General features: G+C 42.5%; 1 protein-coding gene across 1 annotated transcript in view; it reads left to right on the top strand.

The window, feature by feature from the left end:
- The window catches only part of ABCA2 (ATP binding cassette subfamily A member 2), a 233,890-nt gene that overhangs the window by 201,469 nt on the left and 16,232 nt on the right, over positions 1 to 16,189 (top strand). Inside the window, exons 41-47 of the mRNA XM_089675055.1 lie at positions 61 to 181; positions 1,300 to 1,478; positions 2,568 to 2,709; positions 8,638 to 8,772; positions 9,082 to 9,185; positions 9,580 to 9,672; positions 15,432 to 15,534. Of these exons, the coding sequence (XP_089531181.1) occupies positions 61 to 181; positions 1,300 to 1,478; positions 2,568 to 2,709; positions 8,638 to 8,772; positions 9,082 to 9,185; positions 9,580 to 9,672; positions 15,432 to 15,534 (877 nt within the window). The remainder of the gene's footprint in view (positions 1 to 60; positions 182 to 1,299; positions 1,479 to 2,567; positions 2,710 to 8,637; positions 8,773 to 9,081; positions 9,186 to 9,579; positions 9,673 to 15,431; positions 15,535 to 16,189) is intronic.

The following is a 16,189-nucleotide window of genomic DNA, read 5'->3' as shown; positions in this document are numbered from 1 at the left end:
CAAGTGGTTTATTTTAGGCCACTGCTTACTGGGTCTCTTTTTTTGTTTTGTTTTTTACAGGCGTGTTCCCATCTCCAACAAACCAATTGAAGATGATGATGTAGATGTTGCGAATGAGAGACATAGAGTTTTGAGAGGAGGTGCTGATAATGACATGTTGAAGATAGAGAATTTAACAAAGGTAGCAGTTTGATTTGTCAATATTATATCCCTAAAAAGGGAGAAGGTGTTCTTGTCATGCACGAATGCCAAAAAGCACATGAACAGAATATGCTTGCCACTCATAAGGACTTTTCTTGCTGCCTCTCACCATCAGTGTACATAGAGAACACCGTGACACTTTCTATTTAGTAGAGAACGCTCTGTGGCTCTCTGATGCCTTCTAGAGGATTCAGCTTGATGTAAACTACTTGTCTTACTTCATGACCAGCATTAAAGTGGAACTGAACTCAAAAAGTAATAATCTAGTAGGTTATAGTAACATCATTTTAGTGCCCTAAAAAAATTCAACTTTTATGCATTTTTAATATCCAGCACTTCCCAGTAAGTGAGCATGCCTGTGCCTATAGCCTCATAGCTGTGTATCCTACCCTTTGCACTTTAAAGCTGATCTCCATGTTTTAGTTGACCAAGCTGCTCCAAAGAAACCATTTGTCACTAATAGATGCAGTGGCTGTGTGCAATGTATGAACTGTATGCAGCCTTAGCTACATACAGTATACAGCAATGTGTTCTGGCAGTGGGACGGCAAATTTCTGGAACAAGATAAAGTTGGGTTGAGAGCTGCTCGGTCATTCACAGGGAGGGAGCTTTGTATTCTATGAATGAATGCAAAGCTACCATTGATGTGCTGAGACAGAGAGCCAGGTGCATAAACTCAATCTCCAACTCCATCATTCACAGGGAGAGAGCTTTGTATTCTATGAATGAATACAAAGCTTTCTGTAATTGGCTGAGTTAAGTTCCTTTTTAACTGCTTAAATAGATGCGTTTTTTTAATGCAGCATAAATTATTCAATTTTAGCATGCTAGTCCCTGCTACACAAGCAAGTTTTTTTAAAACATACATTTTGTACATGTTCCTAATGTTTGTTTGACTTGAGCAGGTGTAGTGTGTAATTGGCACAATAAACACTAGTACTTATCCAAACTCTAAAAGACAAAAACAGCCCATTCAGCTCCATAACGCACTCTGGAAGGGCTTCCACTGAGATTGGCATTGGATGGCACATAGCTGGGCTTTCCCAGTCATTAATTCAGTACCAGATTTCATCTAATATATTTTCTCCTTTCCTGCAGGTTTACAAGTCTCGGAAGATGGGCCGCATCCTTGCAGTAGACCGCTTGTGTATTGGTGTTCAACCAGGAGAATGTTTTGGGCTTCTTGGTGTAAATGGAGCTGGAAAGACCACCACATTCAAAATGCTTACAGGAGATGAGAGCACCACTGGAGGAGAAGCTTTTATCAACAAACACAGGTGCGAGCAGAGGCTTATCTCCTTTAGATGTAAAGGGTTTAGTAGCCTCCCTGGCGGTATTCCCGAGTGTAGCTCAGGGTAAAGTTTCAGTACCAGAAGCGGTAACCCCGAGCTACACTTGGGCTTACCATGCGGCGCTGCTCCGCGATCCCTCGATCACTTACCTTGTCCTGCGCTCCCGCGATGTCCCTCCTGCAATGTCCCCGGCAATGTAATCCGGCGGATGCCGCCATCTGTCTTCTGGGTTCCGTCCCCTGCGAATGTCGGGACGTACAGGGGACGGAACTGGTGGGAAATTTGAAAATGACAAAAAGTGACATTCACTAAAATCACATAGTAAAACATTACTGTATCAAAGCATTTCACATACATTTTGTCCTGTGCCCTGCCTGCATTTTTACTGTTCTTTCTGCCTGGAAACTGAGAAACGTCCATGGCGTCCAAAAAGCGTCCCTTTAGGTCAAAAGCGGTTTTAGACCAGCTAGAATACAGCGATAGTAAATCAGAACGACTTGCAGAATTGAGTGATGATTCGCGGGGAAATTCGTCATCAGACACTGAAAACAATTTTGCGACTTTGCTCAGTGATGTTGGCGCTATATTTCAAATTTCAGTGTTTTTGGTTTGATTATATTATTTAATTAAATTTATTATATTATTTTTTATGATTATTTATTAAATTATAATTTATGATTTCGTGTTTCAAGTTTTATCCTACCCGGGATGTATATTAGACTCTTGTTCGGACAGATTTCAGTGAGTTATTTCTAAAAATTACAGGCCTACAATAAAAAAAAATACATATTTCCATGCAAAAAAATGTACCGCTTTGAGCACAGAAATATGGACATAATCAGACCGCTAGGGAGGTTAAAACAGGAGCTATTTATTCACTTATAAACACAAATAAAAATAAGATAACAAATCTGTTGTTTAGCAGCTAGATTGTCTATCTGTGTCTCCAAAGCAGATTAGCCGATGAAAATGATTGGTCATATAGCTTTCTGATTTATGAGGGTCTTAGTGTTCTCTTAAGATGTCCATCAAAGTCTCATACATGATACCACCTGTTCTTCTCATCTTTGGCAGCATCTTGAAAGAGCTCCTTCAGGTTCAGCAAAGTATTGGTTACTGTCCCCAGTTTGATGCATTGTTTGATGAACTCACGGCCCAGGAACACCTCGAGCTATACACCCGTCTTAGGGGGATTCCTTGGAAAGATGAAGAAAGAGTGAGTTATTTTTAAAAAGAGTAAATATGTCTACCAGTAAATATTTTATTTATAAGTGGGGTTTGTTGGGTTGAGTCACTTGTTGGCTTCTTGTGTAGTTTTGGACCCCTGAGGTCTCTGCTCCACTGAACATTGTTTATTATTGGAGCTTGTAACTTCACATACTTTAAACTGTTAAGCCAAGTCATTCTTCCCATACAAAAATTGGAGTTCCATTCAATACCTTATAACAGAGATTCTTTCATATGAAGTGGAAGAACCAATAGGCAGTGGAATCCCATTGTAATTGAAGGTGTGCAGACATGAGACATAAAACAAAGATCCCAATTTAAGAGGCTAAATATATGAAGAGGCAAAAGAAACCTTTTAATTCATTTAAAAAAGGGAACCTGTTAGGATAGCGGTTACCTGGCACATCAAAATACTCCTTTTGCTGCATTCACTATCAGTGGTGTAACCTGCCCTTCTGAAACTGTTCCAAGCAGCAAATCACAGATTCATTTGTTATCTGCTTACCTCCATTTAAGCATATTCAAAATTCTTAAAGGATAAGTTCACCTTTTGGACAAAAATAATAAATGCATATTTTTTTTGCAGGTAAAAAAATTTGCATTTGTTATTTTTGTCCAAAGGAGCCTGTAAAGGATTGCACCAGCAATCAGTAGATGGCTGATGCCATGCAGGTCTCCTGCAGACCTGTCAGAATATCTGCTAGCTGTACGGTCAAGCAGATATTCTGAAATGGAGCTTGATTGAACTGCCACAGTGCTCCACAGTGCCATGGTAGTTCATTGAAAACTACAAGCCGACAACCACTAAGGCTGCCGGCACTTGTAGGCACTCATTCACAGAACTCTGTAAATGGGTGACGTGGGCAGAGCCCCCTGCAACCACGCCATTTTCAAATCTGACAGTAAGGGGAGACTTTTCCCCGTACTGTCTGTCATTGGGAGGCCGGGGGCAGCGGGCTTTGCTGCGGCTATGGGAACATGTTACACGTTCCACGCTAAAAACGGGTGGAACATGTGCCAAAGGTGAATTTATCCTTTATGTCTTGATAGGGGTTGGGGGAAAGCATTTGGTCCCTGAAATGCGCTGCATTTACTCTGCTTTTAATCAATTTTTTCACTAATTTACTTTGGACATTTGTTTTGCACTCTTATTGAATGTATGTGGATACCCAGCTCTAGGTCCTTTCTCTGTTCCTGAGGTTGGTCCCCATTTTGTGGAGTGCTGCTGAGCTAGTGTACCCAGTGAATTTTAGTGATCCTTACAATATCTGAATCCAGTGCCATGTCTGTTCTTGTGTTTGGACGTGGCACATCCTTCCATTCAAATCGAGGCAGGCACTGCCTGAATACCAAAAGCAGTGCTGGTTCTGGAGTAGGCACGCCACAGTGTCTGCTATGGCAGCGGTATCATGGTCCAGACCAGAACATACATCATTTCTGTGAGCACCAGAATAGCTCCTAGCAATGTTGGGGGTCTGTGCCACCTGATAGCCATTTGGACAGGTTCCCTTTTACTCTCCCCCATCCTACAAAAACTGAAAATCAAACAATATGGATACCCATTCTGCGTGACATGTTTTTCAGTCCATGTTGGAACTGTGAATACTTTAGATAGTGATACCCACTCACTTTCTAAAACATAAATAGTATGTTACCCTAAAAAAAAAAAAAATAATTCAAAAGCCTGTAAAAGCTTAGGGAAACAGAATTAGTAAAAAAAATATAGTATTTACAAAATAATTTGCCTTATTATACCACCCTTATTATATTTAGTATTATATTGATCAAAAAGTGGAGATGTGCTCTAAAGGAGAAGTATGACCTTCTCCTATGGATTACAGGAGTGCACTTCATTCTGCACTCCAGTGATCTGTTTTCAGCTGACAGCTCACTGTCAACTGACATCACTCAGCCAGTCCAGATTCTGAAGAGATCTCAACTTTAAAGTCAAGATTCCCCCATAGGCCTGGATCTGCAGCTGGCTCAGCCTCTCAGCATGTCATTGAGAGCTTGAGCCAGCCGTTTCCGATCCTGCCCCCTCTACAGCCTGGCACACCAGTAAGTGCTGGAGGAGCTGAGCAGAGAGCTGCTGACTGACAGTCACTGGCTCACTGCAGAACTGAGTGATCAGTGGCAGGGGCGGACTGACCATTCGGGCACTGCCCGAGGGCCGGGGTCAATAGCGGGCCCCATGAGAAGTTCAGTCTGCCCCTGGAGGTGCCCATAGCTTAGAATACAAAAAATAGGACGTTTTAGGCAGGAGGCGGCAGTAAACCATGACAGCCTGCCGGTGGCGAAGCAAGGCTGGGAGGAAAGGACTCATGTTGGCCAGGATGAAGGAGGGATGGTTGAGACATGGGGATGAGGGTAGTGGCACTTCTCCTCCTAGGGAGTTCAGAAAAGGGGCGGAGCCACAATCCACATCCCCACTGTGGGTTGATAGCAGTCCATGCTGATGAAGAGAGCTGGAGGCGGCAGTGCACTGTGGAGCGGAATCAGAGCTTGTGTTACCCTGCCTTGTGTGCAGCAGGTCAGTGATCGTCAACCCAACAGATGTGTGCACTCTTCTGTAATCTCTACCAGACCGACTGAGTATCACAGTGACTGCCCAGTGCCCATACACTAAGTGCTATTCCCTATACTGCAATAACACCAATCTCTATACACTTAGTGCACACTGATATCTGTACACTGAGTGCCACTCATTGTACAGCAATTCGTGTTATATATAGGTAATAGCACTTAGTGTACGATATCCGTATTATATATAGGTAATATATATAATATATTACCTATAGTGAGTGCTATTATCTATATGTAACATTGATATCTGTACTCTGAGTGCCATTTCCTATATATAACACTGACACAAGGCTGGACTGACCATTCGGGCATTTAGGTGTTGCCCAAGGGGCCAGGGTTGGTAGGAGGCCCCGTGAGAGGCTCACTGTTTGGTGACAGTGTGAGGAGCAGAGGAGGAGGCAGTCTCCGATCCCAGATGTAGCTCACCTTTCATTTCAGGTAGTGGCAGAGCAAGTCGGGGTCCCAGGCAGTCATAGTGCCTTGTACATGCTGCTGGTGATGAAAATGGTGGGCAGTGGGGAGGTGAGAGGCAGTGGCGTATCATCCATGGGTGCAGGGTGTTCATTGCAAACACCCTGCACCCATGGATGACATACATCAGGACTCAGGGATGATCAGTGCAGTGGAGGGACAGTGACAAGCACTGATCTCCCTGTATGGCTTTCAATGAAGCAGCTGAAATCTGTGGGAGGAAGGGGAGGAGAAGTAGCTTCCAGCTGCTTCATTGAAAGCTATACAGGGAGATCGGTCACTGCACCCATCATCTCTGACTGTGCATTGGATTTCCCTTCTGGGTCCCCCGTGTGCTCCTCAGACTCCCCCCTGCACGTGTCTGATGCCCCATCTTCTCTGACGGTGCCCAGCACCTCCCGCCATCCTCCACAACTATGGCCGAGCAGAGGAGAGAGCCCAAATCTACTCTGCCTCCACTTTCCCTGCCCACACTCCAGTCTATGCAGCTTTTGAGAAGATGTGTGGGGAAATTGTGCCAGCAGCTCTGTGATGCTTCTAAGTGTGCCAGTAAGCCAGGAATCATCCATGTGAGTCCTTCCTTCCTCCATCCATTCCCTCCCTTTTCTTCCTTCCCTTACTCCATCCTCTCCCTTCCTTCTTTCCTCCCTCTGTTCCTTTTCTTCCTTCCCTTCTTCCTTCCTCTCTTTCCATTCCCTCCCTTTCCTTCCTTCCTTCCTTCCCTGGCTCCCCTTCCTTCATTCCTTCCTTCAGTCCTTCCTCCATCCATTTCCTACCTTCCTTCTCTTCCTCCATCCCCTCCCTTCATTCTTTCCCCCCTCCCCTCCTTTTCTTTCCCTCCTTCCTTCCCTCCCCTTCCTTCATTCCTTACTTCTTCCTCCTCCCCTCCTTCCTTCCTCCCCACATTCCCTTCCTCCCTCCCCTCCTTCCTTCTGTCCTCCATTCCCTCCCTCCCCCTTCTTCCTTCCCTTCCTCCATCCCCTCACTTCATTCTTTCCTTCATCCCCTCTCATTTCCCTCCCTTCCCTCACCTTCCTTCCTCTCTCCCTCCCTCCTTCCCTCTTATTCCTGCCCTCCCCTTCCTTCATTCTTCCACCATTCATTCCCTCGCCCCTTTTCTTTCCTCCTTCCTTACTTCCTATATTCCCTCCCCTTCCTCCCTCCCCTTCATTCTTTCCTCCCTCCCCTTCTTTCATTTCCTTCTTTCCTTATCTTCCTTCCTCTATCCCCTCCCTTCATTCTTTTCCTTCCTCCCCTCTTTTCATTTCCGTCCATCCTTCCTTCCTCCCTCCATTCCCTCTCCTTCCTTCCTTTCTCCATTCCCTCCTTCTATTTTCTTCCTTTCTTCCTCCCTCCCCTCCTTCCTTCCCTCCCTCCCTCCATCCATTTCATTCCTTCCTTCCCTCCCTCTCCTTCCTTCCTTCTCTCCTTCCCTTTCCTTCATTCCTTTTTTCTTTCCTCCATCCATTCCCTCCCTCCCTTTTCTTCCTTCCTCCCCCCCCTTCCTCCATCCATTCTCTCCCTTCCTTCTTCCTGATATAAGTGGGTACAGGTTCTGTTTATTCATCCCACTCTAATGACAGCCCAACATATACCATTGCTCCCTGTTCACTCCCTACTGACACTGTCCACTGCCCCCACAAAATAATTGTGAAAAAATACAAAAATAAATTGTAAAAAAGTAATAAATATTAAACATAATAAATTCTGACACCCACGCCATTGCTCTACTGACACAATCGACTGGCCACCCAAAAGCATTTTTGAGAAAATTATAGAAATAATAAAACATAAAATTGTAAAAAAAAAAATTAATAAAAATAAAGACCTACTGACACCATCCACTGACACCATTCTGCACATACTACCCACTGCCATACACTCCACACTCCTCTCCCTGTACATACCACCAACGCTGTACATCCCCTATTTAAGGTTACCACGTTCTGCACTATGTAAGTCGTCTCAGACACTATTTAACAACTCCCCCTTTTAAGCCACACCCAATTTTTAACTCACTTTAAAAACACACCCCTCTCTCTCACCCCCTCCACTCTGTCTCACCCCTTCCACTCTGTCTCGCTCCTCCTCCTCCCGCTCACCCACTCCCCTCTTGCTCTCACTTCCCCACATGGCAGCCATCTTTAAACCTGAAAGTGCCCAGTGGCATCTACAAAAAGAAGCCGAGAACATTCATACAGTCTTTGCTGCAGTAAATATTTAAATGGCCCTCCTATGCAGCTGAGCTGCAATATGTAGGTGGGGCGTTGTGTGGGTGTGGCTTGAGTGTAGGCGGGGACACGGGGCCCCATTATCCCTTATTGCCCAGGGATCCCATAAGTTGTCAGTCCGCATCTGATCAGTGGTGTTTATTTGCTCAGTTCTCAGTCTTAGAGGTGGTAAGGGATAGATGCAGCATCAGACCAATGCTGCATCCACCTTGGTAAGTGTAAATGTTTCGGGTTTTTTTGTATTCTCTTTTAACATTGATATGTGAATAGTACCAGAAAACAGAATTATGTTTTGAAATATTGTGTTGTGTATTTATTATCATTACACAACTGTTATTGCAATACAGTGCACCTCCTGTATAAAGCTGGAAGAAATTCAACTTGTTGCCCATAACAACCAGATTGTTTGTTAGTTTTATTTTCTTACCCAAATCGGCCAGGTGAGATCTGACCAGTTGGCGAAAGGTAAAACGTTTTATATAAAAAACCCAGGATAAGCTCTGTAGCAATTCAACATTATAGATTCCACCTAATGCCAGGTAAGAGAATCTGGGCACTTTCATGAAAGAAGAAATATGAGATATTGTTCACCAAGGCATGACACAGTTATTAAGATGTTGTATTCTTGGCAGGTGGTGAAGTGGGCACTGGAGAAGCTGGAACTGACTCAATATGCTGACAAGCCAGCGGGAACATACAGTGGAGGGAATAAGAGGAAACTGTCTACTGCCATCGCCCTCATTGGCTACCCATCATTCATATTTTTGGTAAAATGCAAAACTTAAAGTAAATCTGTACTCCACCTTAAACTTTCAAAAGGTTTTTAATCTTACCCAAGAATACACACTCCACAAGCCGCCCATTATTACCTGTATTAGTCAAAAAAGGCCCTTTTGCACCTCTCTTGATATGTTAATTTTGTTAATGGGGATTGACATTCCCTGACTTCACAACTAAGCCTTGGCAATGAAATTGCCTATACTTGTCGCGAAGGCAGCTTGTTGGCAGATGGATGGTAAAAATCCCTCTGTCCCAAAAAACAGATTAATAGTGTCATCTACTGTTTATTGCTATAGGATGAACCCACAACAGGAATGGATCCCAAGGCTCGACGATTCCTTTGGAACCTTATCCTGGACATCATCAAGACTGGGCGCTCCCTGGTGCTAACATCACACAGGTATGATTAGGACTCTGTTGTTAACAGGAGTGTGCCTATGCTTAGTGCTTTCTGAGACAGCAGTTAAAGCAACCCTTTCCTTTGGCAATGTTTATCGAAATGCTACCAATATGAACTATTTAGCTCACCAGTGCATAACTAGCAAACAAAAGCGCTGGAGTGACTGTGGGGTGCTGACAGCTCAGCAACCCCGGAGGTAAGTACATCAGGGACCGGGGAGGGGGGTGTGAAGATGGTGTCCAATGTTAGTTCACCTTTTCATTTCTTTCTGTAAAGGCGAACTAACCCTTTACCAGTAAGCCCAACTGAAAGTTAAATACATATTCCAAGTCAAGATCGCGGTCAAACTGGCTTTATTTATATCAGCACCATTAACACCTTCCCTTGTCACCAGCATGGAAGAATGTGAAGCTCTGTGCACTCGGCTGGCTATAATGGTCAATGGACGCCTCAAATGTCTCGGCAGCATCCAGCACCTGAAAAACCGGTAATAATATAGTTCCAAATCTGAAGTGTAACATCTCTTTAGTTAAAGCGGAACCTTAAACAGTATAAGCACTTGTTTTTCTGTTTTAGTGTTTATATTGAAGGTTACCGTGCAAATAGGTAACAATACAGCCATAAACCCTTGATAGTAATGGCCAATGGAGCTCGCAACGCAGGCAAGACAGAAAGAAAAAGGCATACATTAACAGCAAGAAAAAGGCATACATTAACAGCATGTATGGTAGGTGCAGCAAACCTGAATTTCAAAATTTACCCTCAAAAGGGAATTACCAGAGAAAATCAAGAACAAAGGAATGTATATGCGGACTCTGCGGGAGCAGCTCAAGTGGACCAGGGCCTGATATCTGTTCCATTTTGTATCAGGAGATAACAGGCACAAGAAGAACAGGGAGATGCACAATTTGTCTTTTAGTCAAAATAGGACATTAATCCATCAAAGGGCAAAATGAGGAGAAAAGAATAAGAAGCAGGAAAAGGGAGTAAGAGAGGAAGAGCAAAGAGAGAGACATAATCCACCCAAGTGACAGGCCCGTCCATCCCAGCAAAGAGAAGAGGTACTAAGATGCAGTCTGTAATAACTAATCCAAGGGCTCCAGACTTGCTGAAACCTGGTAGAGGTATCATGTAGGATGCTTACCATTTTCTTGTTAATCATGATCCACAATAGTTTACATTTCATCAACATAAAGTCCACCACTGGGCTCTTCCAGGCAGCTACAATCGCAATTTTGGCTGCCAGGAACATAAAATAGATTAGGGTAAGAGCAGATCTCGAACTCCAGCTATGGGTTCATTAAGCAGTGTAGTTCTGGGTTTTTTTTATAACATTTGTCATGGTCATGGTGAAGATAAGGGAATAAATGCGTATAGAGTATTGTCTAACTTTAGGGCATGTCCACCATGTGTGGAAACAGAATGAGTTGGAACCAGGGTACGTTTTGGTCCTAGACCATTTGTCAACAGAGAGGGCCTTGTAGCCTGTCTCCACAAGGGAGACATTCATAATTCCTTTATGTATGAGTCAAGGCCTCCTCGCCTATGTCCCTATCCCAGGAGGACATTTACAGAAGTTTACTTGAAGTGGAGACAAACAACTTATACAGATTTGAGTTTCTCTCCCTTCTGAGCCTCGCTGCGGAAAAAAAATCTGCTTTCAAAAGCTGTTTGTGTGGTAATGTCAACGGTGTTCCCTTGAGCAGAGAAAATGAAGAGTTTTCTGCAAGCGGTAAAGCTCAGCATCAGGAGTCTCAAGTTGTGTAAAATAGGTAGTGGGGTGTATCCCCCCATGATCCAGAAAGTGTCCCACATGGCAGAGGCCTATATTTATGCACCATTTAAATTCCTGTGGGCAAAGACCAGGGGGAAATTTTGGGTTGCCAAATGATGGCGCTACAGGAGAGTGGGGGGAGTGAAAGGCAGCCAGGAAGAATCCCACAAATGCAATGAATGTGACAATGTAGGACAGAGGATTGCCCTCCAATGTTTGACAGAAACCCACATTAAAAGATCTATGGGGAGAGGTGCGGAAGCCTGTACCTTCACTTCCTATCGACCTGAGTGGAAAGGCTTGGAGTTCATTTGGGTCAATTGAGTTATCCGCCCTATCATATTTTCTGAGGTCTGGGACCCCCAGCCTATCTAGAGTCTCCATGTCTCTTACTAAATACCTTGAACTGTATATTTTCCAAAAATGGGTGATTTAAGGGGCACTTGTACTATCCTGGCATTTTTGGGCCTTAGGAAATGAGATGGGACATCAGTATTGATCAATTGTCATATACATACACACAACACACACCCCTTGGTTTGTGGACTCTATAACTTTCCTACAGATTAAATAATATACACTAATTTGGGGTATTTTCATCAAAGAAATGTAGCAGAATACATTTTGACCTAAATTTATAAAGAAAGGTTATTTATTTGCAAACTTTTATAACAAACAAAACAAATGCATTTTTTTTTCAAAGGTTTTAGGGTTTTTTTGTTTTATTTAGCAAAAAATAAACTCAGTGGTGATTAAATACCACCAAAAGAAAGCTCTATTTGTGAGAAAAAAAGATACAAATTTCATATGGGTACAGTGTTGTATGACCTTGTAATTGTCATTCAAAGTGCGACAGCGCTGAAAGCTGAAAATTGGTCTGGGCAAGAAGGGGGTAAAAGTGCCCGGTAGGCTTGTGGTTAAGCAGGGCAGTTAGTTCTGACTCTTTTTGGTGTAGGAGGGCTTCCAAATTTTTTTTATATCTTGAGGGCAATTGAATAAGGATACCTTGCAGGCACTTGTTTTTATTTGTTTCATATAGCTATACATACATATATATATATATATATATATATATATATATATATATATATATATATATATATAAAAGGGGCCAGCCTGAAGTGATTTAACAGGAGTTCATTTTCTGATTTGACATGTGCAAAATGAAAACATTTGTTTTGTTTCATTTCGATTCATTATTTGACAAATTTCATTTTGTTCGAATCGTTAAATTCGTTTTTCGGAATCCATTTCATTTATTCAAATTCAACCGAATTAGAAATTTTGAACAGATTCAATAATAATTTGAACGTTACAATCCATAATCCACAATCCATATGTATTTTTGATGGTGTATGGGCTATATGAAGAGTTGCTTGACCATTTTGGAAGTTTCTATTTCAGCAAAAAACTTTCACAGTGCCATGTAGATCACTACTCATGTCACCATAGCGCAGCTCACAATTTTTTGTAAAGTATTTTAGTCTTTTCTAATCTAGTGTTTTATATTCTATTCTAATGTATTCTGTTAGAATAGAATATAACTGCCTTCTGAAATTCAATCGTTTTTCTATGCTATTCTAATCTTTGATTCTCTATTCTAATCTTTTCTATTCTATTTTGCTCTGTTATACTCTATTATTTTCTATTCTAATCTTTTCTATTCCATTCTAATTGATTCTGTTCTTTTCCATTCTATTCTTTGATTTTCTATTCTAATGGATTATATTCTTTTCTATTCTAATGGATAATATATTCTTTTCTATTCCTTTATTTTCTATTCCATGTTGTTCTGTTTTACTCTATTTTCTACTGTGTTCTGTTCTATTCTTTTTTCTATTCTGTTTTTTTCCTTTCTTCTTTCCTTTTCTATTTCTTGATTTTCTGTTCTACTCTTGTTTTCAAATTTTTTGTCAAATTTTCCAATCGATTTGGATTTTGGCCAAATTTTGTTTCCTTATTTCATAATCATCTAAATGCATTACTATTGTAATTTGGATACATCCGAATCTCCGAATAACCAAAAATTCTTCCAAATTTCGATTTGGAACGAAACGAACTGCACATGTCTATTTCTGACTAAATGTCCACTTTAAGATAAAAAAAAAAAAAAAAAAAAGGGTCAGTTATGTACAGCAATTAAATATTTTTGCAACCTAGGTACTGTGTTCTATATGTCCTCATCCTCTCATTTCAGTAACATTCAATGTCATAGTGTAGCCATGGACTTTTTGAGGGATATAAAAATGAACAGCACTACATGCATGATATATGAAACAAAGTTTATTTATACATCCAATGAATTGAAAGGACAAAAACACCTAGAATATGTATACTGTAAAGGGTTCATACAATGTTTACATATGAATGATCCACATGTAGCCGTGACGTGTATCGAATGATCTTCCTCAGGAGCACTTTTGGATGTTCTGAGAATATTGTGGTCCTCCAAAGCCCAGTCTCGTACCCCCTTCTGGAAAAAAGATGCTTCACACCGTGTTAAATCCAGCTGACAGTGTACCTTTTTTGTTTTTAAAGATTGGGGTCCATTATATTGATATATATGTGCTCCTGAGGAAGATCATTCAAAACTTGTTGAGTCTATCATTTGAATGTTTTTGTCCTTTTGTTTTGTTGGATGTCTCAATAAACTTTATGGTTTTATAGAACATGTATGTAGTGCTCTTCATCTATATGTCCCTTAAAAAGTCTATGGCTACGCAATGACATTGTATGTAATCGGTTATGTACACTGCATTGATTTTAGCAGACTTCATTGCATAGTACTACCTGCTATTAGATGATTGAAGCCAACTCATGCATTCTATTGTAGATTGGAGGGGGCACTGGCTGCTTTAATCACGTGATCAATCCCAGTGCTGTGTTAAGAGAAAAAAAAAAAAGCAAATAATAGTGGTGATCCAGTCACATGAGCAGGGAATGACATTTCTAGTGGCAGTCTACACAAACAACGTTCAAAGCAGCTCTGGACTTACCATAATTAAAGTGTTACTAAACCCACAACAGTAAAATCAGTCTCTATATGCAGTAAAGCATACTTGTTATACTCACTGTGGAACCTAAGGAATTAAGCCCTAGGACCAACTCTGCACATGCTCAGTTTGCGTATCGTATGCTTAAAGTGGAGCTCCACCAAAAAGGGGAAGTTCCGCTTTAAGGACTGCTCCTCCGCTCCCCATTGAGGATTGGCACCTTTTGGGTTGGGAGGGGTGACAGGTACCCGCTCCAACTTCCGGTCCGAAAGGAGTTTTCCCTCCCTCTCTCCCTGTAGTCTTTTGGGACACGTGACAGGTCCCAGAAGACTACAGGACCATTCACGAAGAGCAGCGCTACTCGCGCATGCGCATTGGGCCCCCTACTGACCTCGGGCAGTGCCCGAGTGCTCGAATGGTCAGTCCGTCCCTGCAGTGGACACATGATTTAGTAAAGGACATAGTTCGTTTGGACCAAACTAACTATTTAAAATTAAATGAAACCTAGAATTAGTCGAACTCCTGAAAAGGCTATTTTCTGTTACTTAAAGCAGAGCTCCACCCAAAAGGGGAAGTTCCGCTTTAAGGACTGCTCCCCATTAAGGATTGGCACCTTGGGGGAGCGGGTACCTGAATTTGACAGGTGTCCTCCCTCCCTCCCTGTAGTCTTTTGGGACATGTGACAGGTCCCAGAAGACTACAGGACCATTCACAAAACGCAGTGCTACTCGCGCATGCGCAGTGAGTACCCGGCTGTGAAGCCGCAAGCTATCACAGCCGGGTGTCCACAGTGAAGATGCCAGCCTCCTGGAATACAGGACAGCCGGTGAAACGAGCTGCGGGGGACACACCACGGGACAGAGGGACAGGCAAGTGGCTGTTTTTTAAAAGTCAGCAGCTACAGTTTTTGTAACTGCTGACTTATTTTTTGATAGGTCGAGTGGAACTCCATTTTAAGTGTGAATTGCTAGAGAGTTTTTTACTTTTTGGGCTGGTGCATGTGATCAGCACAGGGCCAATCAGCACTGTCCAGACAAAGGGGCAGGGCTCATGCAGCCTTATAGGACAGTCAGAGCAGAATGAAAACTCTTCCTACAAGCTTTAACCAGTGTTCTGCTGGACACTGAAAGAAGTCACAAGACTGCTATATACTGCTGATGTGAAAAGGTATTTAGCAGTTTATATTTACTAAAAAAATAAATAAATTGCATTTCCATGTTGTGTGTACTGTGAGAGACCAGATATAGCGAATGCAGAGTCCTGGGTTTAGTAACACTTTAAGCCAACCATCCATGGATCGAAATTCATCCAGTTCAGCAGGGAGTGGCCAAATTTCAATCCATGTCCGGCAGGTTGGTTGTACACAAGTTGCTCTATCAATCAACTTGTGTACAACCAGCTTCTTGGAAAAAATGTTCTTAATGCTATTTTTTTTGTGAAATTGGAGTTTTTCATTAAATATGATTAACAATGTTGCAGGTTTGGTGACGGTTACATGATCACTGTAAGGACAAAATCTAGTGTGAACGTCAAGGAAGTTGTACGGTTTTTCAACAGGAACTTTCCGGAAGCTGTACTCAAAGTAAGTCTGAGCAATTCTCACTGTTCCCATCATCGGAAATGTTGCAATAAAGAATAAATGAGTAACTAACCTCCTGCTTGCTCTCTTTTTTTTTTTAAAAGATGTCCCCCCCCCCCTCAAACTATACTTACCTAGGTGAATGCAGCATCGGTCCCCCGCTGGCTCCTCCCCCGCATTCACTGGCGTGCTGGGCTGTGGAGGGGGAGGAAGCGGCTGGCTCAGGATCTCAGCAGATCTCTAACAGTCTGAGCCAGGCACCACTCCAGACTTTGGGGTGGATCCAGACTTTAAAGTCGGGATCTTTCTCCAGCTTGGACCGGCTAAGTGATGGTAGCCGACAGCGGACTTCATCCCGCTGTCAGCTGAAAACAGGTCACAGGAGTGCAGAACGAACTGCACTTCTGTGATCCACAGGAGAAGTACAGCCAAAAGAGCTTTGGCTGTACTTCTCCTTTAAGTGTTTACTAGAAATTAGAAAACCGGGTTATACTTGTTTTTAAAGGGAACCTGTGCTTTGTTCATACAGGGCAAACAGATTAACTTTAATCCCCCCACCCTTCCCAAACCGCACATACCTTTCCTTTTCCACCACTCTGTTCAGCCACCGGAAGGACAGCCCTATGTAAGCAAGTCTCTTAGGACACAGGGCTAAGGA

This window comes from Staurois parvus, unplaced genomic scaffold (genome assembly GCF_062004578.1).
Source record: "Staurois parvus isolate SC_StPar_1 unplaced genomic scaffold, SC_StPar_1.0 ptg000154l, whole genome shotgun sequence".
Classification (NCBI taxonomy): Eukaryota; Metazoa; Chordata; class Amphibia; order Anura; family Ranidae; genus Staurois; species Staurois parvus.
This window is presented reverse-complemented; position numbering and strand designations above follow the sequence as displayed.